This window comes from Episyrphus balteatus, chromosome 1, assembly GCF_945859705.1.
Source record: "Episyrphus balteatus chromosome 1, idEpiBalt1.1, whole genome shotgun sequence".
NCBI lineage: Eukaryota > Metazoa > Arthropoda > Insecta > Diptera > Syrphidae > Episyrphus > Episyrphus balteatus.
The window spans coordinates 115,348,928-115,372,102 of NC_079134.1; the positions used below are offsets into that span (position 1 = coordinate 115,348,928).

Sequence of the window (23,175 nt, forward strand, 5' to 3'; positions counted from 1 at the left end):
CGTATTTAGGCCCTTAACTTTCGATCTGGGGGGTGTCTTCCCCGAAAACATCACTTTGGGAAATAACGGACACCCTACTGTATATTCACTCGGGGGTTCGTTATTTAGGTTTTTTTCGGGAATCAAGTTCCTTAGTGGAAAAAAAACGTAAATTTTTCAGATCTTTATTTTGGCGCTAAATGGCGCCCCAAGAGGGTTAAAGTTTTTTTCTCATTTGAAATAGGTATATGTTTACTTAATAGGCCATTTTTTTAGATATAGCCTTAATGTACACATTTTTGATGAGATTCTTTTCTATATTAAACACCTTTTTCAAAAAGGTTTAAACTATTTTACTAGGACAGGACATGCATGTCTTTTTTGGGTTTTACTTTATTTTCATGCTACTCATTATGTTTTTTTTAGTAAAGTATGTTTGGTTTAATAAACCCAAAAAAGCCATGCATGTCCTGACCCCTAAATGAATATTTTTCTGTCGAGATTTCGCAAGCATTTCGTTTGCCTCGTGGAGACCGACGAAAAATTTCACTTCGCATCAGCAGCGTACTAGGCTTAAGTATGATAACTAAACGATTTTTCATAATTGTCATAGATAATAAGTTAACATTCAATGAACATATTGATTATATTGAAAAGAAAATTGTTAAAAAAATGAATCTACTGAAATAACTTAGTCCAACTGCAGTTTTGCTGTTCATAAACGTCAGTATGTCGTCAACATCGGGCAGATTGCGCAGCCAAAATTTTATTGCTGCAGAACTCAAAAAGAAATTTATTTGACTCTTGATTCGATTTTTTTTTGTTAATAAATGTAAATATTGTTAAAAAAAAAATGAAAAGCAAACATATTAATTAGGGTGGTGCAAAAAATGTTTCTTTTTTCATTTTTCAAAAAATTTAAATTTTAATGACACAGAAAATTTCGAAATCGTGTTTTTTGAAAAAAGGAGTTTGTATTAATTTTTTTCTTATTAGGGTGGCTCTAAAAAATGTTATCTTCTACAAATGCTTGAATTATCCAAACAAAATCAACGTGGATATTGTTTTGACCAAAGTATCGAAGAAAAAAAAATTTTCCATTAGGGTGGTTCAAATTTTTTTTTTAATTAATTACAAAAAAAATTATTTTTCACTGCAAAGAAAGTTTGTAAAACATGGTTTATGAAATATAATGTAAAATTGGGGTAGGTATTTTCGAATTAGGGGGCTCAGAAAAATGGTATGGGTATTTAACATTTACGCTTGGAATTCAACCAAATTCAATATAATTAATTCGGCATGAATTTAAAATTACTATAGCAAAAACGCACTTAACAAATTTTCTGTGCAATAAAAATCATTTTTTTTCAAACGCATAAAAAAACTTTCTTGAACACCCTAATTAAAAATATTTTTTCCATAGATAATTTGTTTTAAATGTGAACTAGGTACTCGGTGTTTTTATTATTTTTTTTTTTTTTTAGAAGAGAGTATTTTTTTTTTACCCACCCTAATGTAACACGGTTTACAAATTTTTCGTGTTATTAAAAACAATATTTTCGGGAACTGAAAAAGAAATTTTTTTCGCTTAAACAAAACTCATTCTATGGTAATTTTTTTATATTTTTTTTCTGACGTTTATGAACACTCAGTGACTGCTGAAAATTGTACAAACGCAGGCCTGCAATTATTCTGCAGAATTGGTGTGTTCATTAATGCAGCAAAGCAGAAAGACGATTGGACCGACGCAGATTTCCGACGTTTATGAAAACACCCTACCTATGGCAAGAACAACTGCAAGTCAAAATAGTCTTTTCTACAAAGGGCTTAAAGCCTTCAATGATCTACCAAATGAATTAAAGACTGAATTAAATTTAAAAACATTTTCAAACGAAAAATTATAGCTCATATAAAAAGTCAGCGCCCTGACTGAGACTTATTGTAACATTAAAATGAATCGGTTACATCTCACGCAAAAAATCTGCTCCCAGCTCTTAGACTAATCCAACAAATTGGGAAATAAGAAGAAAATAAATTAAAAATTTTAATGTATTTATTTTAAGGAAATAAGTTGTAATCAATATTCTTGAATTTATCAGTTACTGGTAAATTTAGCACAAGAAAAGAAAGATACAATTAAAATAATAACAAAACATCAAGCCACTGAACAAGGCTCGCTTATTCTTCTGGCTTAATTTCACTGTAGAAACCTAAGGCCATAGGAGTTTGTTTGGGATAATTATTAAAAATATGGGGACCACTATCAACTTTCGGCGAAAAATTGTTGTGCAAGTCGTGGACCTTAACATGCATCTGAAGTGCTTCTAATTTACTATAACTCATGTTGCACTGATTGCAGTTATATTGCTCTGCATGATGAATTCTCTCGTGACGTAAAAGTTTATCTCTACGATTAAAATTTTTGTCACATTGCTTGCATTTATACAAGCAATCCAAATGAAGTGCCTGATGACGTTGAAATTCTCTTTTCCTTGTAAAGGTCCTGGAACAAATATTGCAAATGTGCACTTTTACGTTGGGTTTGAATTCAAATGGAGTGGCTCCTGTTCGAATTTGCATTTTAGCCTGTGGCTTTTGGAGTTGAGCAGTTAACAAACTATTTCCAAAATTGGAAACTGGTATTGCCGGAGGCTGATTATCTGTAACTATGGTAGAAGATTTGTGATTGATTTCATTTATTGGATTTTGTGCACTGATTTCTTGTGTGGATTTGATACATTCTTTATCATAAAGAACCGATTCAGATTCTTTCCTCAAATGCGAAAGATAATGTTTTTGTAACTTATCTTTTCTTGTAAATGATGCTGTACATTTCGTGCATTTATGAGGTTTTATTTCGGTGTGAGCACGTTGATGGCGGATGAGATCTGCATAAGTTGTAAACGATCTTGGACACTTTTGACAGACGTGCGGTTTAATACCACTATGGATTCGCATATGCTTTGTAAGATTTGTGTTGCGAGAGAAACTTTTTGAACAAACTGGACAAGAAAACGGTCGCACTCCGGTGTGAACTATTGTATGTTTTTTTAAATCAGAACGACGACAAAAACCTTTATTGCATAGAGTACAAACAAACGGACGATCGTTATCGTGGGACTCTTTGATGTGGTGAATAAGAACCTGTCGATTGACGGTTCGAAACGGACAAAAATTACATATGAATGGATTTGCTGCATCGTGACGTGATTCATGTTCATCGCAATTCATTTGGGTGGTAAAAGCCATATCACAGTACTGACAGAGGAAAGTATTTTTGGGTTCATTTGTGATATCGCCATAATTTTGCTGAGCAGGTAGGGTAGTATTTTCAGATTTTGAAGTAGTATCGTTGCCAGATTCTTGTTTTGAAAGCAATCCATTGATTGCCTTTTTTGTTGGGCTAGGAAAATCAGTGTCAGAATCTTCCATTGAAAAACAATCATCAGAACTTTCACATTCCTGGTTTGGGTCAACAACTGTTATTTCGCAATTTTTATCTGGTACAAAGCCATGAAAACCATTTAGACCTTCGTAGCGGTTATCAAATGTTTCTTGTTTTAATAAAGTTTCTCCTTGAGCTTCATTAGATATGGTCTTCATAGACTCCGAAAAGGCTTTTAATTGTTCTTCGCAGTTCTTGACGTTTAATCGAAACGAAGTGAAGGATTCAGTAAGATACAAACATCGATGGCAAATATTTTTTGGCAACCCATCGGTTTCCTCGACCTGAAAAAAAGGAAACATTTAGTTAAAATTAACCGTTTCATAGTAAACAAGTTCTGATTTACTATCAAAACGTCAATGGGCTAAGGACAAAGATCAACACGGTCTACAAAAATATAAACAATCTCCAACACGACATAATTATATTAACAGAAACTTGGCTTAATAACTCTTTCTTGGATACTGAACTCTTCGACTCATCCTACCAAGTTTTTAGACGAGATAGACACCACTTGAATGACTCACTGACAGTTGGTGGTGGAATTCTAGTTGCGGTCAAAAACTGTCTAATAAGTACTTTAGTTGATGCTTTTGATCTCTCTGACGTCGAAATACTATGTATTAAAATCAAAATGGAAATTGGTTACCTTTATATTATCTCTATATACATACCTCCACGATCTACAAGCTGTATCTACGAGAACTGCGTAAATTTAATTGAAAACATTCATGACCAAATGGAACCAAATGACGAGCTCCTAATCGTAGGCGATTTCAATCTTCCGAACCTGAACTGGACAAGATCAACAGATTTCAATAGCTTTTCGCCTATTAACCCAACTTGTACTAACGAGTTCTTTATCATTGATGGTCTAGCTTCTTGTGGTCTTATTCAATTTAATGGGGTTGTTAACCGCTTTAACAAATTACTAGACTTAATATTTTTCTCGGACACAATAAATGCTGACGTAGCTGTAACTCCAGCCGATGTTATACTATTAGAAGAAGACCGTCACCATCCAGCCTTAAATATATTACTGAATATAAACATATGCAATATTCCCATCAGTTTAAACGAAAAACTTGAATTCAATTTTAAAAAATGTAATTTTAACGAACTTATTAATTTGCTGTGTAATGTTGACTGGAATCAAATGCTCTCAAATCGAAATATTGATCATATGTGTTTTGAATTTTATAGTTTTTTATTTACTTGTTTTTACGAAACTACACCATTACGAAAGTCTTGCTATTATTCTAAAATTCCACCATGGTTTGACACTAATTTGAAAAACTTGAAAAATAAAAGAAATAAGGCTTGGCTAAAGTTTAGTAAAACCAGAGCGGATGTTGATTTCAGAATTTACTCCGAACTTAAATGTATGTTTGCTGACTACTTCAACACCCTTTATTCAGACTATATTTGTAAAATTGAGGAAGAGTTAAAACAGAGCCCAAAAAACTTTTGGAACTTCGTGAAAAGCAAAAGAAATTCTGACGACTACCCTAACTCTATGTCATATAACAACACATCAAGTCATGACTCTAAATTGATTTCGAACATGTTTGCTAGTTTCTTCAAAGATGCTTTTGATGTTCCTTCTTCTTGTCAAACTACCCCTCCATTCTTTCCTTCCCAAAATTTTCCACACCTTAGCTCACTTAATTTTACCATATGTGATGAATTAATTGTTCGAAATGTCTCAGAACTTGACGACTGTTTTAGCCCTGGCCCTGATGGTGTACCATCATGTGTGTTAAAAAAATGCGTATCGTATTTATCCTATCCTCTTTATGTTTTATTCAACGAATCTCTGAGGTGCTCAATCTTTCCAGTACTATGGAAAAATGCTTTTATAAGTCCAATTCACAAAAAAAGGGTCAAAGAACGAAATCACGAATTACAGACCCATTGCCAAACTTTCTGTTATTCCTAAACTATTTGAGTCCATTATCTGTAGCATGTTATCTTTTAACTGCAAGTCAATTATTTGCGACAATCAACATGGCTTCGTCCAAAATAAGTCAACTATTACTAATCTGCTCCATTTTACTTCTTTTTGCCTTGATTCCTTTGAAAACCGGAAGCAAGTAGACTGTGTGTTCACAGACTTTAGTAAAGCCTTCGACAAATTGTGCCACAAGACTTTAGTCCACAAACTAAAGGCCTTAGGATTTAATGACAAATTTTTACTGTGGATTTCGTCATATTTAAAGAATAGAAGTTATACTGTTACTTTCAGAAATGAGCAATCGGACCAATTTCATGTCAACTCTGGTGTTCCACAAGGTAGCCATTTAGGTCCCCTTTTATTTATTTTGTACATAAATGACATAACATCCATTATAAAAAACTCGTCTGTTTTAATTTACGCTGATGACATTAAAATTTTCAAAATTATAAACTCAATTAATGACTGCTCACAGCTTCAAGAAGATCTACATAGATTTAGGGAATGGTGCAATATTAACCGACTTTATTTGAATATAGACAAATGTAAAACTATGTGTTTTTCACGCAAAAAAACAATTATAACTTATAATTATATTTTAGATTCTTCTTCTCTCTGTAAACTTTCCGAGTTCTCTGATTTAGGAGTTATTCTTGACACTAAGTTGACGTTTACTGACCATTATAACTTTATAGTAAAAAAAGCTAATAAGATTCTTGGTTTTATCAAACGATTTTCTCGTGATTTCTGTGATCCCTATGTCCTCAAGCTTCTTTATATTTCTTTTGTTAGACCTGTACTTGAATACGGCTGCGTAATATGGGCTCCTTACTATTCTGTTCATATAAATAGACTTGAAGGTATACAGAGGAGGTTTTTGCGTTTTTGCCTTCGTTTTCTTCCATGGTCCCAAAGATCCATACACCCACCCTATTCTCACAGACTCTTACTTATAAATCTCCCTTCACTTTTACAACATAGAAAATATATTCAGCTTTTTTTTATTGTCAAATTAATCAATGGTTCAATAATATGTCCATCAACTCTGTGTCGTCTAAATTTCAGCTATAGTCAAACTAGCATAAGAAGACAATTGCCTTTATGTCCGATTTTCAGCAGAACAAACTATGGTGTGAATAGCCCATTAAATCAATTGATTTCAGTCTTCAATAAATATTACTTTTTGATCTCATCTGTAAACGACAATGTCAAAAGCAAAACATTTAAAGAAAACTTTTTTAACATATTATAGTTATTATTTATTTTATTATTAAAATTGTATGTACATAAATAGTTTTAAATTCTAACGTTAGGCTATTAACGGATTAAATAAATAAATAAATAAATAAATGGGAAAAATTGCTATTAAAAAAATAAATTGAAATCCCCATGAAACCAAATTGAAAACCTGAAACTGTTAAAAAAAAAAAATAAACAAATTGTTAGTTTTTCGCAAATCAGGACTATGTTTGATGTTTATTACAAAAGAAGAAAAGATTATTTAAGTTAACAATATGATAAGCATTTAAAAGGGACGGAGTTGGTTCTTTTGTTTACAAACATTTTATAACTTGTTGATTTGTTTCCCAAAAACATTTGCAACTTCTAAATAGTAAAAGCGTCATGATTTTTCGGTCTAAAATTAAGAATCTTCAATTACACTGGTCAACAAAATTAAACTTTTTTTTTTGTATTGGCAGCAGCCAATCAGAATAAATTTATTAGTTTCCGTTTTTTGATATATTACCGTTATAAAATGCAAAAATAATTATGTTGACTGTTTTTGAGGTTATGTTTTCAATGTGTGGTAATTTATTTCTACATAATTTGTAATGCTGCCTACAATAACTTTTTTCTTCTTTCAAAAGCTGTTTAAATGTTTGCGATATCTCTTTCTTTGCCTCAGATATCTAAAGTTTAATGTTATAAGCCAAAGACTAACTCAACTTAATCCAAAGATTAAGTTACTTGTCAACACTGTTTTTACCATAAGAACCAAGACATACTTTTCTGAAGGTTTGATGGGTGCTGAACTCGAATCCGAAGTTAGAAATATTCTATTGGCCTCCGTTTTTGAAATGCTACCGTTAGAAAATACAAAAAAAAATTTGTATAGCGGTAATATTTCAAAAAACGGAGACTAGTAGAATATTTCTAACTTCAGGTTCGAGTTTAGCACCCTTAAAACGCGTACTCTTCTTCTCCGTTACCGTCTTTGGCAGTAAATAATTTAGCTAATTTTAATTAATTTTTCGTAAAACTTCTAGAACATCAACTTTATCATGAGACCCAGCGAGTTTCAAGAAAAAATATTCTTTCTTTAAGGAGATATTCTGGATAACAAGCGTCAAAATGTTTTCAAAGTTAAAATGGAATGGCCGATACCTTCAGTCAAAAACGAAAACTAATAAAAGTTTTCTGACTTCGAAATTGTGTTCAGCACCCTTCAAACCTTCAGAAAAGTATATTTTGGTTTCTGGTTAAAAAATCTTGTAGACCAGTGTTATGTATGGCATCAGGTTTTCCGCTCCTTTTTGTAGTAAAGCAGGGAAGATTCCATCGAAACCTGGGCCCCTGTTCTGTAATTTTAAAACTGGCCATAAACATTTTTCAACGTCTCTGAAATCCATTTTCTTCCATCAATAAAGCAGAAGGAGAATGGGCAAATTTGTATGGAACGTCGACTTTTTGCGGCCATTAATAAATTTGTTATTTTATGATGTTAATTAGTCTTAGACATGCTGTGCAGAAGTTATCCTTGTGACGTACTTCAGAAATTGACAAAATGGATTTTTGCTTTTAACACTTCATGAAGATTGTCTCAAATATGTATTTTAAGAGCAAAATATGATGCTCTGTCATTTTCCTTGAGCCTGAAGACCTTTATCTTGAATATCCAACCTATAGAACCCAAACAAAAAACTTTTTATAACAATAATTTCGGGTCAATTCTGAGAGTTTTGTTATTCAATTTTTTGTTAGTTTGAATCGTTTGACACTTTCGAACTAAATCTCGAAGTAGTTGTCTTAAAAATCTTAAATTATGAATTCTATTCGTGGGATCTTCAAGATTAATGTCTTAAGACTCAGGGATATATGTTTAATTCAATTTGGCCTCCACACACTGAACGATGCATTAACAATACTAATATTGCAATACATCCCATTCCCCAGAATAGGAACAAAAACCATCAAATTTACAAGTCTTTAAAAAGACTCAATACTAAAAAATTATGCGCCATTGTTTCTAATAAAGGGTTCCCAACAAAATATTAGTTTAAATTAATAAAATATCAACCTAAAAAACCAAAAAAATAAACAAAAAATATGAATAAATCATTATACTTTATTGTTTTTTACACATTTGCATTTTTTTTTGATCGGCTAAAAACGCATATTTAGGTAATCTTTTGACCAAATAATTGTCTTCGAATAAATTATTCCAAAAATTGACTGTTTAATGAAAATAAAACAGTTTCAATATTGTATGCACTTTGCGACGATTCACTCACATACTGCAAGTCCATCTCGCCAACAATAGCTGACAAGAAAGTTGAAGCTCACATATGAAAATGGTATGAGTTCTACAGTAAATAGGTTGAAGTAATCAATTCATCCAAATCGGAACTATTGTGCCTTAGACCATCGATTCTCAACCTGTGGTCCGCGGCCCCCCGGGGTCCGCGTAAAAGTTCAAAGGGTCCGCGACAGCTTTTCCATAAAGCATCAGAAATTATTGAAACATTATTCTAATGTGACACTCAACAAGCTTTGTACTTTTTATCTTTTTTACTTGTTTCCTCACTTCATTTTATTGCATTTTCTTACCCCTCTCAATAATAGATACATGAATATAGTTTTAATTACAAAAGGGCAACGCAATGCTCTTCTATGTTATGATTGTGCCCCAAGTAAAAGTTGCATTGGTAGTCCTAAAACTTATTTAATGATTTTTTAAAATTTTTATCCCAGCGCTAGAGGTCGTGCATTGGAATGCAAAAATTTATCTTTCCTTGTATTGTATTTTCTTTTTAGCTCAGAATTAAGAAACTAAATTTTTAAAAATAAACAAAACGAAGGTTATGAACTGAAAAATATTTAAACGATGTTTTTGCTTCGTAAGCCCTGATCTATCGGCTTTTTCTAGGCCTATTTTTTCAGGTTTCAATTGCAATGAGGAATGGCTGATGGAGGCTTCTTAAAGAAGAAGAATGCATAAATTAATTAAAAAAAAAAATATTAAAAAAATGCAAGATTATGAGTGTTTTATAAGCCTATTTTGTTCTTTGTTTTCAATTTTCAGTGCGAATGCGCGACCCCTAGCGGATATTTTGAAAACTAAATACAAATCTTTTTATACTTTTTGGTATGGAGTATTATTTTTCAATTTTATTTTTTCCCATAAAAGGTCGCTCCGGGCTGATGGGCAAGATTCAATGTCAGCAACAGGGTATAACGATGTTAATTTAAAGATTCTTATAAAGAACATTAAATTAAATTTATTTTTGAAAGGGGTCCGCCAACTTACAATTCTTTGTTAGGGGTCCGCACTCCCTCAAAGGTTGAGAACCGTTGCCTTAGACGATCAGAAGGCAGTCGATCGGCTGGAAATAGTAGAAGCATCACATTGACACTTCCAGATGGAACTAGATTGCCAGCCAACTCTGCCTTCTATAGACTAGTCATTGCCTATAGTTTTTCGGTATGGTACATCATCTCCAAGGCAAGCATAAAGGAACTATAAATGTTCGAGAGAAAAATATTTAGGATGTGCACCGCACTTATCTTCGACCGACATATCGAAGATAAGTCCGAGTCCCTGTCGCGACAGGGGCAGATGTACTATAGTAACAAAGGACTCTACAAGGAAGCAAAAATCATATCTACAACAATCGGCGAAGATATCCCAAAAGTAGGTACCTTTGCTCTTTGGATATAACTGGATGAGCACATAATTTCAACGTCAACGAAGAAGTAGAAGCACCCAGTCGGCATACTACGCTAAACGCCAACTAAACCAACCCAACTCAACCACCCAACAACTGGAATCTGGGTCTGAACACCCCGGGGACAACCAAGTCAGCAGACTTTTTAAATTAATTTATCCATATATTTCATTATTTATATTTTATAACTTAATTGCATAAGGTTAGGCCCCCTCTGTGCCAACAAAATTTTGTATCAATCAATGAATCTTAGAAATAAGTTAATTTGAAATCCAATGTAGGTAAATAGCAATGATTGAATTGATGCAGCCCTATAGTCTGACCAGCGATATATCGGAGACAATTTTGTAATTTTGAAAACCTTAATAAGCTTATTCTTTTTGTGGACGATATGACAAGTTCGGAGAGTTTAATGAAAAACGCAGACAAACATCAATGTAAGTTTTGATGGAGTTTAAAGCACATTTCGATAGAGTGAATTTGATTCGTTTGTATGTTGATCTAAGTGCACTAGTTTTTATCAAATCTGCCACTTTGTATTAGCAAACAAGTATACTTTAATTAGAGCAGAATTATTTAACAACTGGCATTATTTGGTATATTAAATTATTCTTTAAATGTAACAACTTGATTTGTCTTTTTAATTGAAATGTTTACTTACTTTTACCGCGTAAAGTTCATAAATTCTTTCAGGCAATGGCTCTTTATCAGACTTCCCATCCAATCCATGAAATATATCCACAAAAAAATCATCATTTTTCAAGCATAATCGACACAATGCTTGAACGTTTTCTGGCGACAAATCTATATCGGCCATGTTTCATCAAGATTTTGTTAATATTATTTATATTTAAAAACAATTTCGCACAATTTACAATAATTTGTTTTTCAGTTGGATTTGAGTCAAAGTTTTTCCAGATTTTATTGTCAATAAGTATACTTATTATAACTTCCAGCGAATGTCAGTTCTGGGCTGGTGAAGATGTAAACCATAAACAAACTATACCAAGACTGGAAGCTGAGCGGTCAAATGACGTTTGCCTATAAGCTCCCTTCAAGCAAGAAAACTGAGTTCAGAAAAGACACTCCGACCTCAAAACGAGAAAAACGGGGTTGCACTGACACACTTGCAACTTTTTGTGTATGAACACAAAGTCGAAGGAGAAATCGTGGTGAAAAAATCAATACATATAAAATCGGCTCCGCGGTGATTATAATTTCCATACTAATTTGAGCCGCCGTGGGACCCGTTTCGTAGTCGAGGTCGGACTCAGGCGGAGCGGATTCGGACCGAGGTCGGACTAGTTTTCTTGAAGGGCTTCGACCTGAACTACGAAACGGTTCCGACGGTGGCTAAAATTAGTATGAAAATTATAATCACCGTGGAGCCGATTTTATATGTATTGGTATTTTCACCACGATTTCTCCTTCGACTTTGTGTTCATACAGAAAAAGTTGCAAGTGTGTGAGTGCAACCCCGTTTTTCTCGTTTTGAGGTCGGAGTGTCTTTTCTGAACTAAGTTTTCTTGCTTGAAGGGCACTTATTCACGGACTTCATGGCAAAATTACAAAAACAACACTGTAAAAACTAGGGTTTTGGGGGGTACGAAAGTTTCCAGTCTTGGTATAGTTTGTCGATGATGTAAAACAAACGTTTTTTGTACTGACTAAGGCCGTGTGTGAATGGTGTTATATAGTTAACCCCTGTTAAATTTTTGACACTATTGAGGTGAATACAAAATTTTCAGCTGTATGGCTTAAGGCTTGGTCACACCGAAGGCGACACATCCACGTTCAGATGTGGAATTTTGTTCATACAATTACCCATACCGCTACCGCATATACCCTCCGGTGTGGCTTAACCTTTATTGTTTAATATTTTTCTCTGCCTCTTTTCTGCCATGATACTCCTTTTTAATAAAAAAAAAAAACAAACCCATCTGCAAAAAAAAAATTTAACCTAAATTTAACCAGGTCCCAGAGCACATTAAATTTTTAACAGCTTAACATTTTTTATTCACCTCAATAGTGTCAAAAATTTAACAGGGGTTAACTATTTAACCCAATTCACACACGGCCTAAAGTGACAATCCCCATAGAAAATTCCAATTCGACTAGTGCCACATATCTTGCGACTAAAATAGACTGATGAAAAGTCGGCATTAGGTACCAGGCTGAATGCGACTTGCTTGGCAAATCTTCCACATGTAACTGTTCAGTTTTGTTTAAATATCAATTGAACACGGCCATTCATAACACACAACGTAACAATCTGTCAGTTTACGTAACGGTATGTGAGTTCCCTTTTTTGACAACTGACCAGTACAAAAAAATATCAGAATTTTTCTATTGAACGCCAAAAATTTCTCCGGTTATTCACGCTCCTGCTTCTTCATCGCTAGGCTATTTATTTTGGCCATGAAGGTAAACTTCATACCCTAAACATTTTTTACGTCTGTATTCGTATTTTGTTTGTTCAAAAAAAAACTTATTTGTTTTCAAAATCATATTGAAAAAAGTACACAATTTATCAAAATTATGCGCAAAGTACGAGTTGTCATAGATGTCTAAAAATGTTTTAATGCAACTTTTTTTTTCATTTTAAGGGAGTTTTATTGGTAATATGTGCGTGCTTGGTGAAATGTATGCAGGGATTTTATGTCCCCGGAGTAGCTCCCGTAGAATTTGTAAAGGGGCAAAAAATCGATGTTAAAGCTGTTAAGATGACGAGTAGTCGAACTCAACTACCATACCAATACTATTCGCTTCAGTTTTGTCTTCCAAAAAATGGCACTTTGATTTACAAATCAGAAAATCTTGGTGAAGTGCTTCGAGGCGATCGAATTGTCAATACGGCTTATGAAGTGCGAATGGCTGAAAATGTCAATTGCAAACTCCTTTGCAACAAAAAAGATCAGCCCATGAATTGGGATAAATATCAATCAGCAAAAGTTGCAGAACGAATACAACATGAATATTTTGTGCATTTGTATAAAACTTTAAACTATCTGTGATTTTCTTTTTTTTATACAAAAAAAAAACATATTTTCAGATTGGTCGACAATCTTCCAGTAGCGACAAGAATCATGAATCCTACTACGGGAGATGTCACCTTTGAGCATGGCTACCGCCTTGGCATGGTCGAAGGAAACAACATTTACATCAACAATCACTTGAAATTCATTCTCTCATATCACATGCATACAAAGTAAGTCAAATTGGATAAATATATTGTTTTCTAATTGCAATAAGTTTTTGTGTTTAGGAATAAATATAGAGTTGTTGGTTTTGAAGTTGAAACAACATCGCTTTCTTATAAGGACGTGAAATTTGAAGGAGACACTTGTAATTTCCCCGATACTCGTCGTCAGCAACAAGTAAGTAGAAAATATAATTATCTTTATTGAAAGCATGATATTGTTTCAACATTAAGAATAGTATGCTGCGGTCCTAAGTAAAAAGGGCGTGCGCCAAAATCCAAAATTAAAGTTAAAGGCATATTTGGCATCCTGAAATAATGCCTCATTTTTATATGTTAACAAAAACAGCGCATTTGCAAATTCCAAGTGGCTTAAAGCAACAGTGGACACGAGCGCCCAAAAAACTTCGTTCGTTTAATTTTTAATACAAAACAAAATTTGAGTAACATAAAACAATCAGGCACTGCTGGCCAATAAAATAGGTTCAGCCTATTATGCATGAATAAATTAATTTTTCATCTAAAAAAAACCGCAGAAAAAAACTTTTTACTAATGCAAATTCAAGGATACCCCTTTTTCTAACTTAGGGCTCAGTAATAGCTATACTTAAGCACTAAGGTTTAAGTTATAGCTAACCGTAAAACCCATCAGTAAACATTTTTTTGGTATTTTGAATACTTTAATCTTTCATTTTGAAGGAAATTTTGATGAAATAAATTGAAAACTACTAATTAAATTTACTAATATTTTCAAAAAGAATCAATGCATTTGGTGTTAAACTTTATTCACAAATTCATTTTATAAATTTTACTGATGAAATTTCATTTTACTGAACAGCTGACTGCCAAATGCCAAAAAAAATTCCATTTCGTTTTACTGATGGCGTTTCATTTTTTTACTCTTCCGGTGCCATCATTAAAAAAATTACTGATGCAATGATCAGTAAAATAAAGTGTTTTGTTGCATGTTTTTTTAGGTTTATTAAAACAAGCATGTTTCATTAAAACAAGCATTTGAAATAGTATGAATAATAAAATACAACCCAAAAAGAACATGCATGCCCTGATTGAACCCCTGGTCCTAGAAAAATGATTTATACCTTTTTGAAAACGTTGTTTAATGTATACAAGAACCTCATCAAAAATATTTGATTTAAGTCTATATCTAAAAATGGCCTCATATGGTCTTAGTTATAGCTATCAGTAAAATCCATCAGTAAAAATTGAAACATCAGGAATCTAAAATCTTTTACTGATGAGCGTTTATAGCAATCAGTAAATTTACGTCATTAAATTAAATGTTTATTTGACATTCGCACCTCAAGCAATTTTTTTACTATTGATTTAATCATAATTTTTTTAATGAACAGTAAAAAATGAACAGTAAAAAAATGGAACGCCATCAGTAAAACGAAATGGAATTTTTTTTGGCATTTGGCAGTCAGCTGTTCAGTCAAATGAAATTTCATCAGTAAAATTTATAAAATGAATTTGTGTATAAAATTTAACACAAAATGCATTGATTCTTTTTGAAAAAATTAGTGGAAAAATGTTTTCAATTTATTTCATCAAAATTTTCCACAAATTATAAGATTAAAGTATTCAAAATAGCAAAAAAAAAATGTTTACTGATAGATTTTACTGATAGCTATAACTGAGCCCTAAGACAACACATACCTATTTCAAATGAGAAAAAACTTTAACCCTCTTGGGGCGCCATCTAGTGTCAAAATAAAAATCTGAAAAAATTAGGGGATTTTTTTTTTTTATTTAGAAACAGATTTTCCACTTAGGAACTTGATTCTCGAAAAAAAAACTAAATAACGAACGCTCTAGTGTGTATGCAAGTCCGTGTGCAAATCGGTGTAAATCTGACTAAAAATGTGGAGTAAATCGGGTGTACTCCTTAGTACTAAAATTACTCTGGAGTAATTTTTGTGTTTACACTTTTGTGGCGTCAAGGAACACAAAACCTTCAAAAGTGCCAGAATAAGTACTAAAAGGGTACTCTCTTTGAAATGAGGGAAAACGACATAAGAGATTAATGGGGAAGTTGGTTTTCAAAATATTTTAAGTAAGTTTGAAAATTAATTAAAAAATTTATTTCGGAAAACAATAATTTATTTCAAAAAATAAAAAAAAAAACATTGATTGAGTGATTAATTTGACTTTCAAATATTAGCTGCGTTCCTTTGGAAATATTTATCTACTGTTTAGTACTTACTACTACTTTGAACTACTTTTGCTATACTGAAAAAGTAGTTCAAAGCAGCTTTAAGTACTAAGCAGTAGATAAATATTTCCAAACGAACGCAGCTATTCATGTATTAGAGAATTCCGGTTTTAAATCGAAAAGAAAATTTTTCTTCCGAGAAGCGTTTTGGCTGTCATTTTCATGCCAATAAAACAGTTTCAGAAGACTTCTAAACTTCTACCGAACGCTTCTGGACGTTCAATAGAAAACGACATAAGATTCTAAATAAATTCAAACTTTTTTTTTATTCATTTTATCATATTTTTGTTTGAATACAAAAAAAAAAAAACAGCTTTGCTTGACAATTTTCAGTCATTTGCTCTACCTCTAAAGTAGGAACACAAAAATTTGAACTAAACGAGAAAACTTCATGCTAGAAAACTTCATGAAACACAAAATGACAGATTTGACAGATTGTAGAACAGTGTTTTTTTTCATGGAACACACAAACCTGTGTTTTTTTGGATCTTTTCAGTTTTTTTCTGTGTGGATCAAATTTTACTGAATTATATTAAACAAAAAAATGGTTTTATTTACAACTTTACCAACAATTTTATTAGGTTTCGGGGTAATTTTTTCATTTGATTGGATTTTTTGATCATTTTTTATTTTATAATTATAATCCACACTCATACAATTCACGAACAAGCCATTCCCGACCTTTTCCTACAAGTTTGAGGTCCGTTTAGTAGAAAAACAATTCCAACAGTGCGAGATTTAACTCCACAGAAATACTGTTTTGTATTTCTGTGGATATATAATGTTAAGGGCACAAGATATGAGCCCTTAGTATTAATATCCCATTCATAATACCTACACGTAAACTTAAGTTTTCATTATTTTTTATAACTCAGCTGCATTTTATTCTATTTAAAAAGCAAATTACTTAAGATTTAACGAACTAAAAAAGCTGTTGGTTTCATTTAGGCCAGTTGTCAATTGCATTCTAATTATAACACTTTTAATTTTTATTAAATACACCAAAAAAAATAATCTTACACATTTGATGCTACGAAAAAGCTGTTGATTTCAATATACATATTGTTTTATTGGAACATTTAGACACTTCTCAGTTGGTTCAATGATTGTTATGTTATTAAATTTGTATGTGTTGTTTGTTTGATAATCAAATAAAAATTTACACAAAAAATAACGCACATAATTACAATTGGATAAACAGTAGTTATATATAAATAATAGGGTGTCCGTTATTTCCCAAAGTGATGTTTTCGGGGGTGACACCCCCCAGATCGAAAGTTTAGGGCCTAAATACGGGGAATTTAGCAAAAACAAATTTTTTGGGGGTCATTAACCCGTGCCTCTAAGGTCATACTTTCCCCATACAAATTTGTATGGGAAATTTTTAACTCATACATAAAATTTTTTTTCTTTCGAGTTAAATCATCTATTTTTAAAATGTTTGTTGGTTCTGGTTGGAAAATAGTTCCTTTAAAAGATTACATTCAAAATTTCCCGTTAAAAAATTTTTTTATATTTTATTTCGGTTTTTGAAATTATTAGCTGTTTTCGTAGTTTTTGCTCTCACCTATCACATAATTTTAAATGCAGTTTTATTGGTTTTTAATTCTTTTCAAATATTGCATTCAAAAATTTGTGTATAAATCAAAAATTTTAATTTTTTGAAATTTTTTTTGAAATTTTTGCCGTTTTTATATTAAATAAATATTATTATTACCCTTTCTTGTTTGCAACTTTTTTGATGTCATTTTTTAGGTGAATAATTTAAAAAAAAAATTCAATAAAAATATTGTAAACATATCTTTTGTAGTTCGAAAAAAATAAATTTAAACGTATAAAAACGGCAAAAATTTCAAAAAAAAAATTTAAAAAAATTAAAATTTTTGATTTATACACAAATTTTTGAATGCAATATTTGAAAAGAATTAAAAACCAATAAAACTGCATTTAAAATTATGTGATAGGTGAAAGCAAAAACTACGAAAACAGCTAATAATTTCAAAAACCGAAATAAAATATAAAAAAAAATTTTAACGGGAAATTTTGAATGTAATCTTTTAAAGGAACTATTTTCCAACTAGAATGAACAAACATTTTAAAAATAGATGATTTAACTCGAAAGAAAAAAAATTTTATGTATGAGTTAAAAATTTCCCATACAAATTTGTATGGGGAAAGTATGACTTTAGAGGCACGGGTTAATGACCCCCAAAAAATTTGTTTTTGCTAAATTCCCCGTATTTAGGCCCTAAACTTTCGATCTGGGGGGTGTCACCCCCGAAAACATCACTTTGGGAAATAACGGACACCCTAATATATAACGAACTAAACAAAGAATTTATAATTTTAATTGTTAAGGTTTTCCCGAACACGAACACTCAACTCTACTTTACATATTCAGTAGAATGGAAAGAATCTGTGGTGAGCTGGGCATCGCGCTGGGATATCTACTTAGGGATGAATGATGTGCAGATTCATTGGTTCAGCATAATAAATTCTTTAGTAGTTGTATTTTTCCTTTCTGGTAAAAAAAAAAATAAAAAAAAAAATAAAGACACTGAATTAATAGCGCAACTCTATTTTCTTATAGGTATTCTAACTATGATAATGATTCGAACTTTGAGACGTGATATTGCGCGATACAATACAGATGAAAATATTGAAGACACCCTCGAAGAAACTGGATGGAAACTGGTTCATGGTGATGTCTTCCGCCCTCCCAGAAACAGTCGATTTTTTTCGGCTGTTATTGGAAGCGGTATACAAATATTCTTTATGGCACTTATAACAATCTGTACGTAGTCCCATATCACAGCTCTATTTGATTGTTAATCATGTTTGTATTTTAGTTTTTGCAATGCTTGGAATGCTATCACCGTCGTCCCGAGGTGCTCTTATGACATCAGGTATATTTATGTACGTTTTTATGGGAACAATAGCTGGATACTTTTCAGCTAGACTTTATAAGACAATGAAAGGACGTGAATGGAAGAAGTCAGCTTTTCTAACAGCTACGCTTTATCCGGGGATTGTCTTTGGGTAAGATATATAGTCTTTTAAGAATATATTTTTAATTATTTTTTGATAAAGAAAACGCAAATTTATTTAAGAGGGAAGAATTGTGAAATAATTGTTCTCCAACAAATTAGTAAAATACACAACGCTTAGCTTGAATAAAGGCAACACATTTATTTAACTACATAGAGAGTACTGACCCATAGACTTAAATTCAACGTTAATTCTTAGGTGAAAAAAAGTATCAGAACCTTTTGAAAGAATGCACTTCTAAAAATTGCAGTTCTGTACAAGGAAACGTTAATTATCCAAAAATTTTTAAAAGAGCCGAAAAAATTGAATTTGGATTATTGATTTGAATGGAAACAATTTTAAAATTTTTTTTAACAAAGTCAAACAGATAAGTCGTGATCAAAAATGGGAACAGGAAATATTTTATCTATAAGAAAGAGTTTTATCGCTTAAAAGGTTATTTCAACCGCAAGAAAACTTTGGCGATGAACGAAATATCTTTCTCTCAAATATTTGGCAGGTCCTGATTTCTATGGAAAATAGTACAAAAAAGTAATCAGGCATTTCAGCCGTTCGATTTTCAAAATTTACTTTTGAAAAAAAAATACCTTCAAAAGACATTCGTAAAAAGCAGCGAACAATTTTACGAACAAACAAATAGCTTAGCAAACTCAAATTAAGAATGACTAGAAAATTGTTGTTTTCACGAATTAAAAAAACAGCTTAAGACCTTATTTGTATTCGCGATTCGATCGTTCGACTTAAATCCAACAAATTGGGAAACACTCATCCCATTCAAAAGTGCCTTTCTTTCCGTTTTTGAATTGGTACTCTGTAAAACTATCGATTTGGAAAAAAACAATAGTTATTAGTATTTTTATTTTAGAACCTGGAATAATTTGTAACAAATATCCAACGAGGCGGATAAAAATAAACTGTATTTGTTTTAGAAAGAATTTTATATAAAACTAAGACGAATTGTTTTCACTGTTGCAATTGACCGAACCTGTTTTTTTGGTGTTGAGGAAAACACCATTCCTCTTTGGTTTTTGTATTAATTTTCTATTCGTTTCAGGACCGGATTCATTTTGAACTTCTTTATTTGGGATAAACAATCTAGTGGTGCCGTCCCATTTAGCACCATGGTTTCTCTACTCTTGCTTTGGTTTGGTATTTCTGTGCCCCTCACATATCTAGGATACTATTTTGGCTACAGAAAACAATCCTATCAGCACCCTGTTAGAACAAATATGATTCCTAGGCAGGTTCCATCACAGCAATGGTACATGAATATTGTTTTAAGGTAAGTCTATGTCCTATTAAACTATGCAAATGCATGATATTATTGATTAATATTTAATTGTTTCTATTCTAATTGCAGCACTCTTATGGCTGGTGTCCTGCCTTTTGGAGCAGTTTTCATAGAACTCTTTTTTGTGTTCACAGCAATATGGCAAAATCAATTCTATTATCTTTTTGGATTCTTATTTTTAGTGTTTTGCATTTTAGTAGTCAGTTGTGGACAGATTTCGATTGTGATGACCTATTTTCAACTCTGCGGAGAGGTAAGTTTATTTAAATTCTTGTTTTTTTTTATTTTAAATAATTTTGTATCTAGGATTATCGATGGTGGTGGCGAAGTTTTATTGTGTCTGGTGGATCTGCAGCATATGTTTTATTTTATAGTATATTTTATTTCTTTACAAAACTGGAAATAACTGAATTTATACCCACTTTATTGTATTTGGGTTATACAAGTGAGTAAATGAATTAAGGAATACTTTTTATGACTCCTTCGATTATTTTTTTTATTCTATAGGCCTTATGGTAATAACATTTTGGTTACTTACTGGGACAATTGGTTTCTTCGCAGCGTACAGTTTCATAAGAAAAATTTATGGTGCTGTTAAAATTGATTAAAATATTAGTACTTCTGTAATCTCAAAAAAATAATTATATTATATTCTTCTTTACGTAAATCTATTATTATTAATAACATTATACTGTATAAATTTAAACTTATTTTGATTTTATTGACTGTAAAAAAAAAACTAGTAAGTTAAATTAGTTTTTAGTTATTTTTTGTTACTTTTAACCAAACAGCATTGTTCAATTTGAATGAAAACTTCACTCTACAAATAAATTATAAAATAAGCATTGTAAGTTATTTTCCAATTTTGCTTGATAACAACAATATTTGTTTAATTTTCTCAAAATCACTGATAAATATTATATTATATACTTTGTATTGGTAATTTCTAATATTTTTCGTACTGAAAGATTTCCAACCTGCCGAGCTCCCTTCGGCCGGTAAGTCATCACTAACTTAGTTTTTATTGCAAAGGGGCATAAGTTCAAAAAAGAACGTTTTTGAGAAAGAAGCACAGACAAATTCTCAAAAAAAAACTATGTCTCTGTGTAATTGGAACGCTGCTCCTTCTTATAGTATCTTGATTTTGAGTACCAAATACGGACTGGTTTTCAAAGAAAAAAGAAAAGTAACTGGGGGTCTATTAGGTAATACGAAACGAGCGGCAAGTCAACGATACTGAAGTAAACGATAGTCACGACTAAGAGCGATTATGTAAAACGAGAAAGTCGTCTTGCCAAACTAAACCAAAAAAAATATTTTTTTGAGGCTCACATGGATTCTACCAGCAAACGCAATAATAATTATGACAGCTAAACGAAAACGAAAGTTTAAAGATAGGTAAATGGCAGTCGTAAAGATTTACGAGTATCGTTGAAGTTAAACGATTATCGTAATACGTAGTCGGATTTCAACGAAAACGAAGTAGTTTCAACGATAATCGTTTTACAAAATAGGGCCCGCTTTGTAAAACAATCATTATCTTAGTCCTATCGTGTGATGCTCTCCCCCAAGGACATGAAACCTCTATGGAAGACCAAGTCGAAGGTGATCCTTAAAGACTTGATGTGCGAAATCGGAGGAAAGTAGCTGGAGGTCGAGATAGACAGAAGAGACTATTTAAATCGGCCTCAAACTACTCAGCTCTGTATTATACTGGCCAACAATTTTCAACTTTTTAAAATTTTCAGAAAATTTTTTGTCAGATTTTTGGGATTTGGGTTCAGTAAGCCCAAAAATCACACTGATTCTATTCTAGGAGCTTTAATTTTTGAGATATATTCAATTTTTCAACATTTGGGGGTAACTTCTTATTATTTTTTTTGGTTTTTGTTATCAAATGCATTTTTAAAGTTTTACTGGAAAAATTTGATATACAGGGTGTCCCAAAAGTAATGGATCAAACAAAATATGCTGATAGGTCAACTTAAGAGCTCTCAGAATTCATCCCAAATCCTTACGGTTTTCGATTAAATGCATTTTTTGTGAAATTTCAAAAAATCCCTACTTTGCAACAGTATTTTGCTTCCTCCGCCCCAATTGATTTTTGTTTTTTATTATTCGTTCATTGCCCAATAATAAGAAACAATTAATTGATCAAAATATTTTTTATTTCATACGCCATTTTGCTGCAAATTAAGAAACAGTTCCATGTTTTTTCAAAACTCAATTTCATACATTTATTTCAGATTACAATTTTAATTCAACAAAACAGGGATTTTCAGGAGGAAGCAAAATACTGTTGCAAAGTCGCGATTTTTCGAAATTTCACAAAAACTGCATTAAATCGAAAACCATAAGGATTTGTGATGAAAAAGTTACCAAATTCTGAGAGCCCTAAAGTTGGCATATCAGCATATTTCGTTTGATCCATTACTTTTGGGACACCCTGTATACATATAAAAATTTTCTACCATTTTTCAAAAAAAGTTGGTAGGGGGAAGTGGTCACCCTTCGTACAGTTTTTACTTATTTTTTTTTAGTTATTTATTTACTCACTCCAGCTTCGAGAAAATGGACTTTATTTGTAATATGTATATTATTACACTTTAAAAAAAAAATTGACACTTCTAAGTCAAAGGCTTAAATAGTTATAGCCATTTTACTGGGATTAGATTTTTGTACGAATCCTCCCCACCCGTGGGGTACCTTCGTACAGCACATGGGGTACATTCGTACAGGATATTTAAAACGTTAATTTGACTAACTTTTGATTTGTCAAATGCCAAATATGAGTTTTAAAACATTTAATTACTTATTAATTTATTAATTAATTGAACTTGACTCAGAAAAAAACAAAAACAAATAAAAAACTTAATTTTTCGCGATTCGATGATTCTGAAACAAATTATTATTTACATATATAAAAATACCAACCTTAATTTACTATAGAATGCGAAAAACTTATTATAGAGGTTTAAATTTCATTTCAATAAAACTGTAACTCCGTGTTTTGATTGTTATCTGATCAAGAAAATTTACTGGCGGGCATACGTATGCGTACGAATGTTCCCCATGTTTGA

General features: G+C 31.8%; 2 protein-coding genes across 3 annotated transcripts; one reads left to right on the forward strand and one right to left on the reverse strand.

Moving 5' to 3' along the window:
- Window positions 1-2,014: 2,014 nt before the first annotated feature.
- On the reverse strand, window positions 2,015-11,255 carry LOC129906560 (zinc finger protein 883-like). Its single transcript, XM_055982369.1, has 2 exons — window positions 10,986-11,255; window positions 2,015-3,708 (listed from the first exon to the last, which is right to left on the reverse strand). Exons 1-2 carry the CDS (start codon window positions 11,139-11,141, stop codon window positions 2,158-2,160), a joined length of 1,707 nt encoding a protein of 568 aa, XP_055838344.1. The 5' UTR covers window positions 11,142-11,255; the 3' UTR covers window positions 2,015-2,157.
- Window positions 11,256-12,620: 1,365 nt separating this feature from the next.
- Window positions 12,621-20,927, forward strand: LOC129906559 (transmembrane 9 superfamily member 4). 2 transcript variants are annotated; one of them, XM_055982368.1, is made up of 11 exons: window positions 12,621-12,748; window positions 12,931-13,313; window positions 13,377-13,532; window positions 13,590-13,701; window positions 18,115-18,280; window positions 18,347-18,550; window positions 18,606-18,795; window positions 19,859-20,086; window positions 20,165-20,348; window positions 20,402-20,540; window positions 20,603-20,927. In XM_055982368.1, exons 1-11 carry the CDS (start codon window positions 12,743-12,745, stop codon window positions 20,701-20,703), a joined length of 1,869 nt encoding a protein of 622 aa, XP_055838343.1. In that variant the 5' UTR covers window positions 12,621-12,742; the 3' UTR covers window positions 20,704-20,927. The 2 variants fall into 2 exon arrangements, with proteins under 2 accessions (XP_055838343.1, XP_055838342.1); XM_055982367.1 differs by having other exon boundaries at window positions 12,748-12,871.
- The last annotated feature ends 2,248 nt before the right edge of the window (window positions 20,928-23,175 follow it).